The sequence below is a fragment of the Acanthochromis polyacanthus genome, chromosome 3, assembly GCF_021347895.1.
Source record: "Acanthochromis polyacanthus isolate Apoly-LR-REF ecotype Palm Island chromosome 3, KAUST_Apoly_ChrSc, whole genome shotgun sequence".
NCBI classification, from domain to species: domain Eukaryota; kingdom Metazoa; phylum Chordata; class Actinopteri; family Pomacentridae; genus Acanthochromis; species Acanthochromis polyacanthus.
In genome coordinates this window covers 42126723-42147355 of record NC_067115.1, presented here as the reverse complement: position 1 = coordinate 42147355, position 20633 = coordinate 42126723, and the positions used below count along the sequence as shown (strand labels likewise).

Genomic DNA, 20633 nt, shown 5'->3' with positions numbered 1-20633 from the left:
CTATCATCTGAAGACATTTTGTGTTTGTAGGTGGCATTTTATCAGGATCTGCTGCTTCACAAAAGTCTGCTTACTTTTGGTTCTTCTGTTGGAAAATAAGTTCTTGAGGAATTTCTTAAGTGAACGTTCCTCCTGTTGGAGATGCTCTACTGAATGTCTACAGCAAAACTGTTGAGGAGATGCAGATAAATGACTCCCTGATGGCAGGATCATAGATAATCCAAAAATGATTAAATTGTACTTTCAGTCCAGCTCTGAATAACATAAGACAGACTTTTATTAGGAGGAACAATGCAGACTAAATCCTCTCCCAGCAAAAGATTCGTTTAACATTTTGGTGAAATAATCCCCATCAAGGATCAATTTCATGTCTGTTTTCCGCTCTGCTGCAGAAATAATCTACTTTTCGGTGGATTTTTTTTTTTTACTATAATCTTCATTCACGGAGTAACGGAACTCTCAGCAGACCAGAGCTGGAGTGATTCGTCTATTTGAGGTTCCAGCTTTTCTGTGAATGAGGGGAATTCTTTGGAAGCTTCTGCGCGAAACGTGAACAGCATAGACGAAACCATTCTGGCTTGTAGGGGTGTTTTCGTGACTTCTCCAAGCCGAGTGCGGTGTTATAACACAAAGAATTCCATATTAAATACTTACAGTTGTCGTTGTTTCCTGAATAAACACGCAGTGAATTTAAAGATTGAGCTGTTTGATGAGGGCACTCTAACACAGGTCTTTAACAACAGCTGGTCCTCCCCTACAGCTCTGTCACTTACAGTCTATGGTCAAATGTCTTTCGATCCGCCGTTTTGATTGGCTGAAGCATATATGGGCTGAACTGGCGCGAAGTTGTAGAAAAGTCGTGTTTGTGTTGTTAAACCCTCTGTCAGCTGCGTCAGCCGCGCACGTTTGACATCTAGCCATTAGACAGCTCACAAAACTTCCGGTAACGTTTTCTTTTCTGCTCGGTGGAATAATGAAGTTCACTCTGTTTGTTTTCTTCGGCATTTTGTCGACTGTCGGAGCCGGTAAGTTTCCATTTCGACGCGCCGTCAACTATTTTTTTCTGATGTTTGCCTTGTTTTTTCCGTATCGTTGTCATGATGTATATATTATTTCAAGAATAACGTCACTGACGACAGACAACGAAATATAACATTACTTAGATTACCTTGTACTGGATATTAGGTTCTGACAAGGTGGAAATGGTTCCACATTTTGTAGTTGGTGCAACAAATGGTACGTGACGCTAAGATGGCTGCCAACGGGACAAACTTATTTTTGGAGGGTTTTGCTTCGTCCGACAACAGTTTTCTCTTCTAGAGACAGAATGTAGAGTACGTACTCCTGCTGTACATCTGTTTCATTCTGGGAGTTGGATGCTTCCGTATTTTGTTTCTTTAACTTGTGTAACCTTCGTGGAAAATATTTCCACCTGGACTCGGCAGGAAGCCCTCGCCATCATTTGAAAACAATCCTGGACTTCTCTGCGTTTAATTTAAATCAAAGTTATGTTAGATTAAAACACACAACCTTACTGTTAAAACACACCTTACTGTTTACACTGATTAGTAAGGAAACCGCAAGAAATACACAATGACAGCATTAGGTGCTTTTTTCAGATTAAACCATCCAGACACTGATCTCCCAGATGTGACATTTTGATCCCATCTTTTCTACTTCCTGTTTCTTCTGCAGGAGCAGTTTTATACTAGTCTTTTGTTAACTTTAACTGTTTATCTGTGTAGATTGTCAGTCATCCAGTCATGGTAGTCCTCGTCAGAAAAAACACCTGGGCTTCTGTTTCTGGTTCTTGAAGATATTTCACCTCTCATCCAGATTATTACTGTAGTTCATTACAAGAACTGAGGCCTCTTGAAGCCAAAGACCGAATAGAGGAAGTCCAATTGCCCTCCATGGAAACTTTGGGGCAATCTTTTTGCTTTTATTGTTAGTCTATATTTGTAAGAGATGATCACAAGAATGGGACAATTTCCAGCTTTTCATTTCAGACTTGTGCATTTTCTTTTCCATCAGTTGTAGTACTTTGTTTTGGTGGTTTGGACTTTTGGTAAACCAGAAAATATGTTGGAGGACACAGCCTGTAGTTTAACTTTTTTACTACTGGACATGTTTTATAAATGTATCATTAACATGTGGCTATAGTTACATAAAACGCAGTAAGTAAACAAGAGAAGCCCTCTGAGTGCAGCACTCCACCAGGGCTGCTCAGACGTATCATTTCTGATGGATGAAATTTAAAAAAAAAATTGTGGTCCGCAACAGTGGATTTGTAGTAGGATCGCAGCCGGCAGCTGATGTAGTGTTCACTTGTTGTCATGGTTACAGTGATGCAGTGCTGCTATCTCACAATGACGCAGAAATCTCTAACAAATCTGTGGATCCAGACTATAAGCCGCATCACTGCCAAAATCTAATCACTTGGTCTTTATGTCATTTCTGATCTTCCCTGAAAATTTCCTCCAAAGTGATGTTGAGTAATGTTGCCAACAGACGGACAAACCAACGCTGATCGTCACTTAACTCCATCGTGTTCCTTGGCAGAGTAATTATCTCAAAATGATCTGACAGTGAAAGTGATCATAATATGCAACCATACATGAAGCACATGTTGAAAATGCAGTTTTTATAAAGTCCAGTGATAAATGGCACATTGTGTACGGTTTGCATGGCTCTTATCTGCTTAACTAGTGTGGTTATATTAAACCATTTTAACCCCTGGATGTGATGAACCTCTGAGCTGCTGGAGTAAATTTACCCAGAGTTCACTGAGCCTGTTGTTGATCACATTTGTGGTTCCATTTAACCAGGATCACTGATGTTAAAGTCAGAGACACCACCGGAGCCAAACAGACAAACATTTTACAACCTGCCACGATGACTGAGCATGATGTAATAACAGTTTAGTGTTTTAGAAGTGTTCCAACTATTTATGGTTTATTTGTTTCAACAGGAAAAGCTGCTCCACAGACTGAGATTATTGAAGCACAAGAAGGTGATAAAGTCACTCTTCAGTGCCGCACCGATTCCCCGACCGACTTGAAGAGTTATCTACTGACTTGTAAGAGGACTGATGGCAACTTCAATGACTCCAACCGATTTGTCTACTCCCGTCGATATGGAGAGGAAAATCCAGAACCACAGACAGAGCAATACAGAAACCGAACACATCTGGTCCTTGAAAACCTGAGCAAAGGTTTCCTGACTCTACAGATCTCCTCAGTGCAGCTGAATGACAGTGGACAGTACAAATGTTTTATACCAAAGCTGAGGATCACCTGCTATTATACTGTTACAGGTGAGTGTAATGAATTTGATGCTGTTATTGATTTTTACAGGAAGTTTGAGTGTGGGATGCATGTGAAGTTCCATAACAGACGAGGAAATTGTCAGAAATGAAGAAAAAATCTAAATAATAATAAAACATTTCTTTTTCATTTCAAACAGTAATCAAATGGAACTGGACAGTTGTTGTTGTCATGACGACGGCTTTGGTGGAAGAAACAACAAATCCAGGTGAGGCTGATTTTCTGTTTTCTCCAGAAAAATGACTTTGGTACACAACAGACCGCTTTGTTTGAGTACAGGATAAAATGTGCTGAAGTCATGAGCAGTGTACCGTTTTTCCTACAGATGAAGGAACAGAGAAACCTCCTGGACAGATCGCTGTCATTCTGTTTGTCATCGCTGCTGCTGCTGCTGCTGCTGCTGCTGCTGCTGTTGTTCTCGTGGTCGTTGCCATCAGAGTTCTGTGGAAACTCAAAAACAAGAGTGAGTTACGTTTTCATTCTTTAAAAAACACTGCGCATGGACTCAAATGTTTCACCTGGGAAGAGTTTTGAAGCTGAACTGAGTATTTTCATTTTATGATGCCTAATAGTTGTACTCCACTGCATTTGACAGCTTTAATAACAGGAAGAATCCATCCTCATTAAGACACAAGCTTATAAAAACTCATAAAAATACTGTGCATTTGAAGGTTTAAAAGTTAAACCAGTGACTTTCAATCTTCTTGAATTGTGGTGAGTTATTTCATGTCTTGTTTTGTAGTTTTAGACCACCTTTGTTTTCCATTTTAATGCCTGGTCCCAGTAATTGTACATTTGTTTAGACAATTATAATGATAACAACAAAAATAGCTCATAAGAGTTTAATTTAAGAGCTGATATTTAGACATTTTTCATGATTTTCCTGATAACCAAAATCACTTCAGTTCTTCCATCACTAGTTATGGCATTGTTCTGCCAAAAACAGCTTTTATGGATTCCATGTTTTTTTCTGTCTGTTTTAGTCACATGATCCACACATGAGTTAGTGCTTGCTCGTAATCATTCTGCTAAGCTAGAGTGATGCTGTGTGATCTGTCTGGATACAAAAATAAAGGAGTTTTTTTTTGGTATTGACAAAATGTTTAGAAAATGCTGTAATCTATCCAGTGGATTACTGGTTAGATTACTGGTCGCCTTGCAGCTAAAACATTCCTGGTTCGCATCCCGGCCTTCCTGGGATCTTTCTGCATGGAGTTTGCACGTTCTTTCTGTGCATGCGTGGGTTTTCTCTGCTTCTCCGGCTTCCTCCCACAGTCCAGAAACATGCTGAGGTTAACTGGTGATTCTAAACTGTCTGTAGGTGTGATTGTTTGTCTCTGTGTAGCCCTGTGACAGACCGTTACCTGTCCAGGTGTCCTCTGTCTTCACCCTCAGTCACCTGGGATAGACTCCAGCCCCCCATGACCCTAATGAGGACTAAGTGGTGTACAGATGATGGAATGGTTAAACAGCCACTTGTGACTCACAACATTTCAATCACATGCAGAATCACTGCTTTGCTTTAGGATTTCAGTTTTACTGATTTAGATCACTTTTATTTAAGGATGGAGGAGTTTGGCGTGGTGTAATTGAAGACGGTGGAGCACATTTTACCTCTCTGAACATCAGTTTGGTCGTTTTACAAACACTGAAGTGTTTTTACACAGTATTGTTTAGAACTTTGTGATGACGATGTCATTTTGTCGTCAGCATCTAATAAACACGTGAACACTATAAACTGAGTGTGTGACTGGTTTTCATGTTCTCACAGGGCTCTGTGAGAAGCTCCGAGGAAGGAGGGATGAAGAAGATCCTCGTGAAATGGAAACTCTGAGGACCGAAGCAGCAGAAAGTGATGAAACGGTCGATGGTGCAGCAAACGAGCAGAGAAAGCTCCAGCAGAGAAGTGATGAATGAAAGGAAGAGCGTCATGATCACAACCGTCCTGATCTACAAACACAACAAACATGTTTCTGTGCATCTGAGCTTTAAGTACAGTTTTAGTTAGAACAACAAACGCTGTGGAGAAAACCTGCAGCTCAAATCCTCCGTCTTCTGAGTGGATGTCCAAAGTGTTTTAAATCGGTTTTATGTAAACAAACAGAATAATTTTAAAAGCAACACTTTTAGTCTCCATAGCATCAGTCATCCTCCAGCCTTAAATTATGGGATGCTCAGCTCCACAGTAAAACCATCAGACAAACGCTGAGAAGGAAACAGCGCTGTTGTTTTTAGATCACTGCTCTGACTTTTAGTCAATCATGTTTCATTCCATAGGCGATCATTTCTCTCATCTAATCTGATCTTTTTCTTTCTGAATTGTGACGGTTGATCGTTCCATGTGAAGCCATGATCTCAGTCCTTCGGTCATTTCATTCTGTCTGCCTCGTCCTCTCTTCACATTAGTTTTTCCAGTTGTGACAATATATTCAGGAAAATTTCTACTTATTCTCTGTAAGTCTGTCAGCTGGTCTGAGCCTTATTTATATCACAGATAAGTTTACTGATACTAACCTGGTGGGATTGGACAGAATTGAAAAATAATGCTAACATATGGAATTGAAACTTATTACTGTATATTTATAGAGTAGAAAGCCTTTCGATGATTTAAATCATGTTAATATATATAATTGTGCATGTTTGATTGTTTGTATTTATTTATTTTTATTTCTTATGAAGTCTATTTAACTGAAACAAAATGTTTTTATTGTGCCTTTTTCTATCTTTTCAAATAAAAACACTTGAACTGACTCTGTGCTGCTTGTTCTGCCTGTTTCTCTGTACGTAGCTCGTTGTCTACATGGATATGCAGTCCATTTAGAGCACTGGGATTTCAGATTTGGTCATTCTGAAAGTTTAGTTTTGGATCAACGAGAATAATTCCAATGTTGTGAGAAACTGACGTGAAGGGAGAGCAAGTTACTAGATAGCAAACAGATGAAACCTTTAGGAAAAGTGGGTTGTGATGTGTGGAAAATTCAGATTCTAATGAAATAAATGAAGGAAAAGTGAAAGGATCCATTTGAGCTCTTTATCTCATACTACTATGTATTTTAGTGTTATTTAGATGATTACAGCGTTAAAGGTATGCAAATACTTATTTTGTATTTGAGCATGTGTGAGTACTTAAATTTTACATCTATTTGAGATTTTTTTTAATATAAAGGGAAGTTCTCAGTGAAGTTAATCCATTTGAATCCACTTGTAATCGAGTATTAAATAGTTTTATTGCAAGTTTAGATTTTAGCAGATATTACTATAAACTCAGACACACAACACTTTGTAAAATCAGCTTTCATTCTTCACCCTTCACGTCTTTAATTGATTAAATCACGTGTGATTAAATCACCACACCGTGAATACAGCTCTGTTCAAACTCCCGCCACCGGAGGCACAACAACAGTGACGTAACATCCGTGCGTGGCAGGCTGAGCCAATGAGCGTTGCGGAAGCTGCTGCCTCGACCAATCAGCAAGCAGCGGCGGGAACACAGCTGATCGAGGAGGAGGCGCGAAACGTTTTGGCGCAAGTTTGGCTTCAGTTTCGGACCGGAGAGGACAGAAGAGACGAGGAGCCGCTGCTTTCTGAGCTCAGAAGACTTTAAAAAACTTTTTACCAACGAACCTCCTTCTTCAACGCGCTGCATTAAAGCGGTAAGACCTGAAATAGTTTGTTAGCGACGGACGGCAGAGAGTTGAGCTGCTGGGCCTCCTCTGCTGGTTGATGTTTATCGTCTGAAATACCACAAGTAGCTTGTTTTTCATGTATGTATCGACAAAAATATATTCTAACGTTGACCAGACATGTTTGTCCTTCAGCTCCAGTCGTTTAAATGCGCAGATTGTGGCGCATCGATGCAGAAGTCTGGTGCTTGGCGCCATTACTGGAGCACACTGTATTGTTTGCTGTTTAAAATGAAGGAAACTGAAGGAAATCCGGAATAAATCAAACTTTAAACTCTTTAGTTCCATCCCAGAGAGCCGTGGCACTCCGTTAGGCTGCTTTCATGTTTAATGCGACTGATTTACGTGTTTAATTTGCAAACCTTCGAGCTCCCAGAGCAGTTGGTCATGTAAGATAAGAACCTTCCTGTTCTGTTGAGGACCACGTTGGCCCCGTTCTAAAAAAGGACTCATTAAAAGTATTTTTTCGGTATGAAACTTCTTCTGCTTGAGTTAATACGTGTAATCGGCATAGAAAATGATTAATTTCACATATTTCTGGTTTAAAGGCACCGATTATATAAAGTTTACTTTCAGTACAGATCCTCATGATTATTTATCACTCCATAAAAAGAAAAAACAATCAGACTATAAAATGAAACTTCAATGTTGTATAAAACTATTGTATTTTATATCTTGACCTTTTCACTGTATATTATAAATCAGCTTTAACGCCGTTTTTTAGGAGAAGTGAGTGAATTGTCCTCATTGAACCACTGATCTGTGAGAGGTAAAGAACTCCACTGCACTAAATATTGATAGAAATGGTTCATAATGAGGTATAAACAATGTTTATTGGGATTTGTCGGTTTTGTACATCATTGCTGTTCCTGAGAAACGAACAGAACAGAAGGATTAATGTGAGGCTGTGAGTGTTTGAAAGGATTATAAGATAAATGAAAGACTCTGTGGACAGCTGATGGTTTTATCGTTAGCGGTGGCTTTTGTTTTACGCCAAGTCTGGAAACAACCATGCAGGAGGATGAGTGGATTTTCTTTCTTTGTGTCGCAGACAGAACAGGAGTGTCAAACTGCTTTTAGTTCAGGTTCCACATTCAGCCCAGTTTGATCTCCAATTTAAAATGAGAATATAATAACACAGAAGTCTGATAAAAAAGACAAAATATTACAAAACAAGACACAAAACGACAAAAGCAAGAAACAAAATGACCACAAAACACCAGCGAAACAAAAAAACACAGAACAATGAGTAAAGCAAGCACAAAATGACAAAAATAAGACAAAGAACACAAACGAGACAAAATGACAAAAAACTAGACATAATGTTATGAGACACAGAACAACGAAAAATGAGACAAGCAACACGAAACAAAACAAAAAGATTAAAAAAATTAAACAAAAAATGTTACAAAGCAACAATATGACACAAACAAGACAAAAAATTACACAAATGAGACAAAGCGACAAAAAAATGGACAAACGAGACAAAAATTACACAAGTGAGAAAAAAATAGACAACACAAGCCAGAGAAAAAACACAAAATGACTAAAATGCTACACAAACAATGAATAAAGCAAAACACAAAATGACAAAAATAAGACAAAAAGGAAGCGCAAAACGACAAAAATGAGGAATAAAACAACAAAAACTTGGGACAAATGTCGAAAGTCAGACAAAAACAATGAAAACAAGACAAATATTACAAAAAGAGACAAAACCACAAAAAATGACAGACACGAAATAAAAGGTACAAAAAAGTTACAAAGCGACAAAAAACACAAAACGACTAAAACGCTACACAAAATAATGAACAAAGCAAAGCACTAAGAACAAAAATAAGACAAACACTTGAGACAAAAGTCAACAAAAACAAGACAAATATTACAAAAAATGACACACGAGACAAATATGTAGACAAAAAAGTTACAAAGCGACAAAACCACACAAATAAGATGAAAAATGACAAAAGCGAGAAACAAAATGACAAAAAACAAAAGCAAGGCGAAAAGGAATCGCAAAACGAGAATCCAAGCGACAAAAGTCAGACCAAAAAAAAAGACAGAATATTACAAAAATGAGGCAAAACGACAAAAGAACAACGAACAATCTAGTATTTTACCTTAGGATCAAAATAACTTTTCATGGTCGAGAACTTATTTTAAATTTATCGCTTTACTAATTTACAATCTGCAGTTAATGTCTTCTCTGTAATTTTTACACTTTGAGGACCGGATGGACCCTCTGGAGGACCACTTTTGGCCCGCGAGCCTCATGTTGGACACCCCTGATCTAGAGCAACCATTTTCTATTTGTTCCAAACATTTATTTAGTAGTTTTACCAAAGAACTTAATGAAGCAGTGATTTAACGGCTGACATAAGGTTTGGAAGCAGAACGGTCTGGTTCACTTTCTGTAGTTTTTGAGAGAAATGGGTTCAAAGTTTAATGTTTTCCAGAATGATCTAACTGTAGGTCACTGTCGTGTTATGTTTGTGTTAGACCACTGTGTCACTAAAACCGAGACCATCAAATATTATGGAAATGATATGAACTCTGTTTGGATGTGTTGGGCTCAGACCTCTCTGCCTCTAACCTCCAGTGTGGGTGACGTGTCCTCTTTGTTTCAGATCGGACTCAGAATGCCCAGAACACGCTCTCAGGGCCAAGCTCAGTCCACGCTGCCGTTTCCTCGACGCAAATCCTGCAGAGCGTCGTCCCGTTCCAAGACAGAACCCCAGAAATCGGTGGCCGAGCCTCAGCCCGTCTCTCCCATCCGGATCGGACCGCTCAGCCCCAGACGTCCGGCCGACCTGCCCACCCTGCTGTCACCCAGGCGGCTCGCTGACACACCCACCCCTCTGTCCCCAAAGCAGCCAGTCGCCCTCCCAACCCCTCTGTCGCCCAGACAACCTGCAGCCCAGCCTCCTTCCTCTCCTGGTGTCCAAACCCGACTTCCTCTCAGCCCTCGGAAACGCAAAGGTGAGATTCTCCAAACCAGTTTTATCTTGTGCACTGAGAAAGTCTTTTCATAAACTGTAAATTATTTTAGGGCTTAAAGCGACATGTAGCACCCAGAAAGGTGACCTGAATAAACATGCGTTATGAGGACACAGCTGTTCGAGACAAAGGAACCAATCAGAGGGCAGAAATCTAGGACCGGTTGCCTTTTCTGGCTGCCTGTAGAGCCGGTCAGGTCTTTCTTGATTCCTAAAGAAATAAAACCAGCCATCCATTGAATTCCAGTCAGTAAAATCTGGATATCATGCCTGGAAGGTGGGATGCTGTTCCTAACTCTGGTTGGAACGGATCAGCTTCCACTGTGGAAAAGGACACGACTTGTGGGGATATATCCTGTGTTTGTGTAATCTGATCCAACAATCCAACACAAAACTCTGCACTAAATTCTACTTTGGCAGCTTCTGTCTTTTTCAGTGACTTATTTCCTGATATTTTGCTTCTCTAATGCATGTAAAGCTGCTTGTGACCCTCACAGGATGAGTGGTACAGGTCTGATGACAGAAGGAAGCTGCTGTTTGGTGTAATAAACATGTTATGGGATGGTGTTGGGGTTTCAATCAGACTGATGAACCGTTAAAGGACATTCTTCTTCAGGGCTTTCTGATGGAGGGCTGCAGCGATGGCAGAGACCCCAGGGCAGTAAAACAGCCCCACACCCTCCTCCCGTTGTGGAATGCTGTCAGGCCTGATCTGCTCTGGGTGTCTGGTCCAGATGAAAGTAGCTGTGAATAAATTAATCAGCTTTACTAACATGTTCACTTCTGCTGCTTATGTCTAAGTTTGGTTTGATGATCTGAAACGGTTCACCGAGAAAAATGATGGTTTAAATTGTCCTTAGAATCACAGACGAGGTGAAACAGTTTGGTGTTTTTTTTTCTCCAGGTGATGACAACGGCTGCAACCTTTCTGTGTTCAGTTCACCACCGAAGCAGAACAAGCAGACCCTCGCTTCACCCCGAAAGCTGGGTTTCGATGAGAACTCTCCAGTCGCGGCTCACCAGCAGCTGGTCCTGAACTCACCCCAGCAGTCTCCTGCAGCCAGATCGTCCCCGAGGAGACAGGAGACGCCTGCTGGGAGTCCTGTCCACAAAAACTCAGAGAAGAAGCCACCGGTAGCTCGACTGTTTGCAGAAAGTAAGAGCTCTGAAATGTGTGGTCAAAGGTCCTGATCACTGCTGCATTGAACAAGGACAAAAAAGACCAAAAACAACAAAAACTAGACATAATATTACAACACAGAGACACAAAGCAACAAAAAATGACAAAATGAGACAAGCGGCATGAAAGAAAACAATAAAAGAGATCAAAAATTAGAAAATAAAGTTACAAAAAGACATAAAATGAGACAAAAATTAAACAAATGAGACAAAATGAAACAAAGCAACAAAAAATGTTCCTATCATCTTATTTTCTCAGTTAACGGAATAAGTTCTTGTTCAGAAAGCAACAATAAATCACAGCTTTCCAGAGCTGCAGCTCAAATACTTTGATAGACGGAAAATTGAGAGAACCAGCAAATATTTCTATTTTTAAAAACGGAGTTTGCAGGGTTTTGATTGAATCACTTTGTCTTACTTGGTTCAAAAACAAAAGTAAACGTCGGATTTTAATTAGAATTAAAATCTCCTCTGGTTGAAGCCCTACTTTAAAATGTTAAGACAACAATGAGTGTTTTCTTAGACCTGCACCTCAGTGATCTCTTTGTTAGGATGGATTTAAGTTGAGTTTTTTGGTAGCGTTGTTAACCTGCAGCTTCACTGTTTCTCCTCCAGAGTCGAGGTTTCAGGACGTGAAGCAGGCGCTCCACACCGCCGTCCCCGAGCGTCTCCTGTCCAGGCAGGCAGAGCGGGCGTCCATCAGGTCCTTTCTGGAGGAGAAGGTGCTGCAGCGGCACCCCGGCAGCCTCTACATCTCTGGAGCCCCGGGAACCGGCAAGACGGCCTGCTTCAACTGTGTGCTGCAGGAGATGAAGGTGAGCTGGACCTCAGTGGAGCAGTCTGTGGTGTTTGTGGCTCTAGTGACACCTAGTGGAGGCTTTAGGGAACTGCAGAGAGATGCAGCTTCATCTGAGGAGGTCAAGAAATGAAGTTCTGCAAATCTCTATTAAATGCTTAACAAGAAAAGCACTCAGAGCAGAACTCTGCCAAGACTCCTCAGTCCTTCTGTCATTTCTGATGGATAAATTTAGAAAAAATTTGCAACGGATAATCATGACAACATAGAATGAGTTAATATAGATGTACCCACAAACAAGATGACCTTCTGCTGAGCACAGGCGTGTGTTATACATGTGTACGTTATGTATGTATACTGAATCATGTGACCTAAATATGTAGCAGGCAGCAGGAATTGATGGGACTCAGAAACACCCCCACAATTTAATCATTTGTTCCTTGTATCATTTCTGACAGATGAGTCCTCAGTGGTGGATTTATAGTAGGATCACAATCATGTGATCGTCAGCAGTCAGCTGATGTAGTGTTCCCTTGTCATAGTTACAGTGACGCCATCTCACAGTTATACAGAAACCTTTAACAAATCCGTGGATCCAGACTATAAGTCGCATCACTGCCAAAATCTAATCACTTGGTCTTTGTGTCATTTCTGACCTCTGAAAATTTCATCCAAATCCGTTAATCTGTTTTTGAGTAATGTCTCTAACAGACAGACAGACACCGATTGTCACATAACTCCACCGTTCCTTGGCAGACTTGTTCAGAGTCATGATGTGTGTCTGCACCAGCTAACCAGTGTGTGTGTGTTTGTTTGTTTGTTTGTTTGTTTTTCAGGCTGAGCTGTCGTCCGTTCAGACCGTGCTGGTGAACTGTATGAGTCTACGCAGCTCTCACGCCATCTTCCCGCTGCTGGCCGACAGGCTGAAGGCGTCCGGCGGACAGAAGGGGCTGCAGAGGCTCCTGACGGCCCCGGGGCCCACTGTGTGAGTAGAGCTGCCTCCATCCGGTTGTTTCTGATGAAGGTTTGCTTTCCTACCTCTGCTCACAGTAGCTGGATTCACATCGGCACCAACATGTTTAGCTCAGTTAGAGTGACTCATGCACTAAATGTATCAAACATTCGCAGGTGGAAAGTAAACTTTTTTTTAAAGATCTTGAGTGATCAAGAAGTCCTTTGAGAGTTTGCTGGTTGATGCAGGAGGAGCCTGACTCTGTGTTTGTCCCTGGCAGGCTTCTTGTTCTGGATGAGATGGATCAGCTGGACAGCAAAGCTCAGGACGTCCTCTACACCATCTTTGAATGGCCGTTCCTGCCCGAGTCTCGCCTCTGTCTCATCGGTAAGACTTCAGCCCACACCCAGAACTCTGTTTGTTTCTGCTCAACAAACAGCAGCAACTCGTGGTTTCGTCTGTTGGCTTTCTGGAAATAATAATCAGTTCTTCACTACGTTCAGCCCAATTTGATCTCAAGTAAAATCGCAGCATAATAACCAAAAAATAACCACAACTCCACATTTTCTCTTTTGGTTAATGCCAAAATATTCACATTTATTGAACTTTCTCTTTGTAAAACATTATGAACAAACTGAAAGTTATTAAGAAAATAAGCTCAATTCAACATTTTTGGCCTCAGTTTATCATTTACACATTACAACTTCCAGATCAGTTTATCTAGAAGGAACAAAACATTTAGTCTGAGACCTGCAGACACAGAATCATGTGTTTTACTTTAGGACCAAAACAGCAAAAGTCAGACAAAAATGAGACACAAATGACAAAAAATGAGACAAACAAAATGAAACAAAACAAAATACACAAAAAATTTGATAAAAAAAGTTGCAAAGCAACAAAAATGGACACAAGCAAGAAAAAAATGCTCAAATGACACAAACAAGACCAAAAATTAGAGAAAAAGAATCAAAACTGCCACAAAATAGACAAACAGAAGCGAGACACAAAAAAACACAAAACGACAACACAAAACAACGAATAAAGCAAAACACAAAATGACAGAAATAAGACAACAAAAAACAGAAGGGAGACAGAAACTAGTGACAGATATGTGAACGGTGTAAAGTTTGACTTTATGATCAAAACAACTCGTTGCACTGGAAAAAAATGCTGCTCTCAAAAACAAAAAAACTTATTTTAAGGACCTTGAAATAAGTGAAAAAAATCTGCCAGTAGAACAAGTGAAAAATGTCTTGGTGAGATTTCTTGAAATTTGTTTATAATATTGAGATTTCAAAATTAGCTGGGAAAACTTATTTTAACCTATTTTTTCCCAGGATTGCCAAGCTTAGGCGTCTTAAAATAAGCCAGACATGCTAAAAAAAAAAGAAATAGTAGATTTTTGCTTTGATGTAACCTCCTAATTTGAGACGTATTAAACTTACTTTGTTTTCTTGTAAAATACGATTCAAAACGAGATAATTTCAAGAATGTTTGACTTTACATATTTAAGATGCGTTGTCTTGAAACAAGTCCCTCTATCTGCTGAAATGTCACTTAAGTGAATTTATCTTAAACCAAGTGGGATGAGACGTTTTGACTAAAAATAAGACAAATAGACGTGGTCAGATTTAGAGTTTTTGCAGTGTGAGATCTATAAATAATGTTACATTTCCATTCATCTCCACATCTGTGAAGTAATCCTGACCCCCACACTAAACAAACTAAAGGAGGAACTAATGATGGATGATGATAATAATAATAATAATAACTTTCCTTTAGAACAGCGTTCATAAAGTGCTTTGACAGTTAAAACATGCGACACAATCAAACAAGATACAGACAAGGCAGAGCAGTCAATTAAAATAAATAGTAATGACCATGAGGTAAATGAATAATTAGATAGATTAGCACTCAAATCAAACAAAGGAACTGAGCAATTTGACAATTAAAGAATAAGATTGAAGGTTAAACTTAAATGGAAAATTAAAGACTTAGAGACATCACACCAGAGAACCAGGCAGCTAAAAGTAAAACAAAACAAGATAGAACATCTAAAATAAACAGAACTCGGTACAGAATAGAACAGAGAAACCAAATTAAAGCTACAAGTAAACCTGACATTAAATGAGGTCTATAAAAGAAGTTACTGACTGTGCAGGTCGTTCCAAAAAAGCTTTACTTATCCTTCTGCCTCGTAAATGTAGAAAATTCATCCGTAAAAAGTTCATAAAAGTTGTCACAGTACGGAGGACAAATTTAAAACAGCAGGTAGGGTTCAGGGCTTAGTTCAGGAAACTGGACTTCTTCTTGTGATCCTGAAGACGTTTCATCTGAGCAGCTTCTTCACTTCTGACCTCATCTGCTCAGATGAGAGGCGAAACGTCTTCAGGATCACAGGAAGTCCAGTTTCCTGAACTAAACCCTTCACCTGAAGATGAGCTGGATGAGTGAGAACCTTCACAAAACACCACTTACTTTTAGTGAAAAATGACAGTTTATCTCAGTCATTTTTATATTTTATAAAGTCATAAACTGCCCTGTGTAAAATGACTCTGTACTAAAGCATACAATGGTGGAAGCTGAATAAACAAATGATATATTTGGTAGTTTAATGGACTCACAACAGTTTTAGCAAAGATTCTAGTATATAAATAAACCTTTGAATTGGACAGATACCGGCCAGGTCACTCTGTTACTTCAAAGTTTGGAGCAAAATATGCAATTAATGTGTGTATTTAATGAATACTGTCAGACTTTGAGGCCACGTTGGTTTTCTGTCATCCTTTGATTGTTGCGGTTGTGAATCGGTCTGTAAAAGCATCCGTCTAACCTCCTGCTCCTCTCTGCAGGCATCGCCAACGCTCTGGACCTGACCGATCGCATCCTGCCCAGACTGCAGGCTCGTCCTCACTGCCGCCCTCAGCTGCTGCACTTCCCTCCCTACAGCCGCCAGGAGCTCGCCGCCATCGTTCAGGACCGACTCACGCAGGTAAACTCAGCCTCTTCCGATGTGTTCTCGGTTATTCTGCTGCTGGCTGTGAAGACTCATCCTGCTGTCTTCTCCTCCCAGGCGTCGGCTGAAGGGATCCTGGACGCCTCGGCTGTTCAGTTCTGTGCCAGGAAAGTGTCGGCCGTCTCTGGAGACGCCAGGAAAGCTCTGGACATCTGCAGGTCAGGATTCACCCTCCATGGTCCTTCTGCTGGCTGGAAGCACGCCTTTTCAGTCTAAACGTGTCTCCATTTAAAACATGCAGAGGTTGATGCTTAAATCAGATGATGATGTCTGAAACCTAAGCAGACGACAGTTTTTGCCGTTAAATTCAGATTAGAGACCTCGAGCTGCTGGAAATCTCTCATCACTCAGACATTTTGGCTGTTTTTTTGCTTTGAACAAACTGAATCTTTGGAGTAAAACTGATTTCCGTTGAGCTCCATTAGACTGAATGTTTCTTAATTTCAGGAGAGCCGTTGAGATCGTGGAGTCTGGTGAGAGAAAGAAAGCAGCTGGTCCAGAAGCTGAAGCTAAAGGTGAGTTCAGTTGTTTGTCCTCATCAAACGGTCAGTCTAAATGATTCTGCTGATGGATCAGAGGGCACTGAGCAGAGCGTCCTGTTGACGTTAGCTGATGTAGTTCATTCAGAGTGAGATGGCTCTAGTGCTGAAACCTTCTCCTGGGTGTTTGTTTGCAGCCTCTCGGGTCAGCCTCCCGCAGGTTGCTCGGGTGTTGTCGGAGGTTTACGGCGACCGCATGGCGTCTCAGAGCGGCTCAGACGGAGAGAGTTTCCCCCTGCAGCAGAAGCTGCTGGTCTGCTGCCTCCTGCTGCTCGTTCGCAACGGAAAGAGCAAAGAGATCGTCCTGGGAAAGGTGAGCCACTCAGCTGTGTTTAGAGACCAACAGCAGCTCTCATTGGTGCTTTAGTTTGCTGCAGATTTTCAACCACCTTCTGGTCTCTTTGAATGATGATGATGCAGCTTTAACGGTCAAAAATGATCCGGCCATGATGTTTGTCAGCAGAGAACACCTCCTAATAATCCTTTTTCAACTTGAAGTTTGATGACTTTTCCTAAAGTGACCAGCATCCTCAGCGTCTTCCAGCACTGATGTGAGCCGTTGTTTGTGTTTCAGCTCCATGAGGTGTACAGTCGGCTGTGCGCTAAGAGGCAGGTGTCTGCAGTCGGTCAGGGAGAGTGTTTGTCGCTCTGCAGTCTGCTGGAGAGTCGAGGAATCTTCTCCCTGAAGAAAGCCAAAGAGGCTCGTCTCACTAAGGTACGAACTGGACAAAGGATCAGTCAAACGCACGATAAAGAGCTTCCTTGGTCCAGTCACACTCTCATGTTTGACTTTTGTTAGTGGTTTCAGATGATCTAAGAGAAGCTCTAACTCAGGGGTGTCAAACTCAGTTCCTGGAGGGCCACTATCCTGCATGTTTTAGATGTTTCCCTCTTCCAACACACCTGATTCAAATGATCAGCTCATCATCAAGCTCAGCAGAAGCCTGATAACGAGCCTGATCATTTGAATCAGGTGTGTTGGAAGAGGGAAACATCTAAAACATGCAGGATAGTGGCCCTCCAGGAACTGATCTTGACACCCCTGCTCTAAATGGTTAATAAATCCACTCTGGGGCCAAAAAATTCTTCAGCTGATTTTGTTTCTCTTCAGACAGTTTTCATTAATGTATTGTTTTCCAAAAACGTCTGAAGAAACGTTGCTGAAAGCACCTTTGTCTGATTTTATGGGGGGGGGGGGAGCCAAGCAGTATTGATTAAAAGCATGAAAATAAAAACATCAGTCAATCAATCCCACAAGCTTTCACACTGAGATCAGAGCTTTAATGATTGAATGATTAAAGTTTGGTTTTCCTGCAGGTGTTTCTGAAGATCGAGGAGAAAGACGTTGAAAACGCTCTGAAGGATCGAACGCTGCTGGGCAGCATCCTGGCTGCAGGACTCCCCTCATGATCCCGTTTAGGATTTTTAATTCAACGATGAGCTGTGGTTTTTTAGTTTTTCAAAAGTTGTATTTTTATCTCATTTTTGTTGGGAAGTTGTACACTTTTAATGAAAGCGTTTTAATATTTTTTTGTTTATTATTCTTATTATATTTTTGTCCAGTGTTGAGCTGAAAAGTATCAGTCATGAAATAACAGCATTTGTTTCAGTTTCTGTGCTGAGAATAAACAAATGTGGACATTTAATCAGCTGGTCTCACGCTGCTGTTTTGTTGTTGTGGAACTTCTCATATATATGACAGCTGCTGCTTCTCAGGATTTTAAAACCCAAACAGATTCATTTTCTAATGAATCATCCAGGGATGACTTGGTCCTCATTGCTGCCTTTCCACATCCCGTCTCTGCTGCTGTCAGTGGGTCTGAAACGTTTAAAATGTGTGAGGCTGTAAAGCACAGTGAGAACGCCTTTCAAAGGAAGCTGCTTTGTGTTTTGTTTGTTGGGTTATGATGGCCTGAGCAAGCAATAATAACAGCCATTAAGATAAAACCTGCCAATTTAAATGGAATAAAGCCAATAACATAATAACTTATTTCCTTTTATGGATTATTACATTATCGACTGCAGTTACATTTTCAAAGGATTTTTTTTTACCAATGTTATTTTTATTGTTTCAACAACAAAAATATGATAAAGAAACAATTACATGTATTAAACAAACATGTCATCCCCCCCACCCTCCAAATTATTCAGATTCTTGGTTGGGGTTTAAGTTAGTGAGTTATTGTCTCTTCCAATTCACTATAATGGAGAAAAAAAAGGGGAAAGGAAACCCCCCCCACACACACATTTCTCCTGTATTGATTACTGCAGAGGACCACTGTTTACCGTTTACACGCCCTCTGGTCCGTCCATCACAGATCTGTTCTTGAAACATAGTTAAAGCGGTCCCACATCTGATGAAAATGATGCTGTTGGTGTTTTCTTGTCTGTAATTTTCTCTTAGGGGAGCGTTGAAGATCGCTCAGACAACTACTTGCTCACTGCTGGTCTGATGTTTTTCCATGAAAGGGCTTTTACTTGCTTTGCCATTAGTATACATAAATCTACAAATATTTGTTGATTCTTTTTTAACTTTAAATAATCTCTATATGAACCTAATATAAATAGCAGTGGGAATAAAGGTACTTGAATCTGTAAAATATTTTGAATACATTGTTTCCCTTCTCGCCACAATTTTTGTATTTCCGTACATTGCCAAATACAATGAAAAAGTGTACCTTTTCCTTTGTCACACTCAACACAGGTATCAGGTATAGCGCTATTATATCTGTTAAGTTTTTCAGGAGTTATATATGTTTGCATCAACCAATTATACAGTATTGCAGTAGCCTTAGGTGAGTGTTAGTAGTTCTTAGTTGTGCTTTAGAACAATCCTCCTCCACTGTTCCATTGAGAGGTCCACCTGTAGGTCCTCCCTCCAGCCGTCCTGCACATGTTTCTGTACTTCCATCTACCAGGCATTTATACATTTTGGAAAGTAAACCCCTCCTTAAACAGTTGATATTCATTAGTTTTTCTACGGTAGACATTTGCATAGCGTTTGATTTTGTTGCGTTCTGATGAAATTTCTCAACTGCAGGTATTTAAAAAAGTGATTACAGAGTATACTGAATTTATGAACTATTTCTCCAAATGTCATCAGCACCTTTTGTATGTTGTAAAGATCTCCTATTTTACTCAGTCACCTCTCTGGGATGTTTCTCTGATATTTTTTAATTTGATGCCACACTGGAATCATATTTTTCATATATATATATATATATATATACATAATGTAACTCGTTAATAAGCACCTCTGCAGAGGACTGATCAAAAACTACTGCGTGGAATTTATTTTTTGTCCTCAGCATTATCTTTTACAGTGTAACTATATATAGGTATGAAAGATATAACATTAAAACAAAAGCATAAAATACCCAATAAAGCAAAGCCAAGGGCTATTCTACATCCAGTTTTGCAATAAGACACATTCAAACGCTACATGTATGACAGCTTTTGTGTTTTAAATGTAAATGCAGAACATGATCACTGCATGTACTTCTGGGAAATGAAATGGAAAAAATATCAGAGTTAAATTTCAGCAATGGAGAAAACACTGAGGTCTTGAGTCTGAACATGCCACTCATCAGGACAAGCATGATAAAAACCAGTAGATGGCGCTAAAGGACCACTTGTGTCAACATTTTGCACTGATTGACTCTCATCTCTCATAGACGTCTATGTGGCATCAGCATTCATTTCTTTGATTTTTAAAGATCATTCATCATCAGAAATCCAGTATTTTAAAAACCTGCTGAGAAGACTAGACACTTAGATGCAGATGTGCTTGGGCTCAGTATAATATAAGTCCCACTATTTCAGACTGAAGAGAGACGCAGGAACTTCAGGGAGGATGAGCTGATCTCATCTGTTCAGCCTGGAGGACCGAGGAGGAGCAGGAACGGAAAAACTGCCTTCTGGTAGTCACATCATGACATCTTTCCCCCAACCTCCACAAACAAATGATTCCCGCTCAGGCTGATCGACTAGCCAAGGTTTTTCAGCAGAATAACAGTGTACTCACCTTCTATTCTCTTCAACATCTGGGAAATTTGGGGGAATTATTCCCTTTCTTGGCAAAATTTTAATGATAAAAGTGCTGTGCTGTATCTGACAGATTCAAAACCAGGAAGGACTGGAAACAGC

The 20633-nt window shown here is 40.2% G+C and overlaps 1 protein-coding gene across 1 annotated transcript; it reads left to right on the top strand.

Annotated features, from left to right (window-relative positions):
- Nucleotides 1–6836: 6836 nt before the first annotated feature.
- Nucleotides 6837–18133, top strand: cdc6 (cell division cycle 6 homolog (S. cerevisiae)). The gene is made up of 12 exons (XM_022196519.2): nt 6837–6979; nt 9637–9988; nt 10910–11161; nt 11800–11999; nt 12817–12965; nt 13213–13319; nt 15785–15924; nt 16006–16106; nt 16396–16463; nt 16625–16800; nt 17062–17202; nt 17805–18133. The coding sequence occupies exons 2-12, from the start codon at nt 9649–9651 to the stop codon at nt 17895–17897; spliced, it is 1767 nt and encodes a 588-aa protein (XP_022052211.2). The 5' UTR covers nt 6837–6979; nt 9637–9648; the 3' UTR covers nt 17898–18133.
- The last annotated feature ends 2500 nt before the right edge of the window (nt 18134–20633 follow it).

Coding starts and splice junctions, on each gene's coding strand:
- cdc6 (XM_022196519.2), top strand. CDS start 9,649: ATGCCCAGAACACGCTCTCAGGGCCAAGCTCAGTCCACGCTGCCGTTT. Junction 13,320..15,784: donor GTCTCGCCTCTGTCTCATCG/GTAAGACTTCAG, acceptor TCCTCTCTGCAG/GCATCGCCAACGCTCTGGAC. Junction 16,801..17,061: donor AAGAGATCGTCCTGGGAAAG/GTGAGCCACTCA, acceptor TTTGTGTTTCAG/CTCCATGAGGTGTACAGTCG.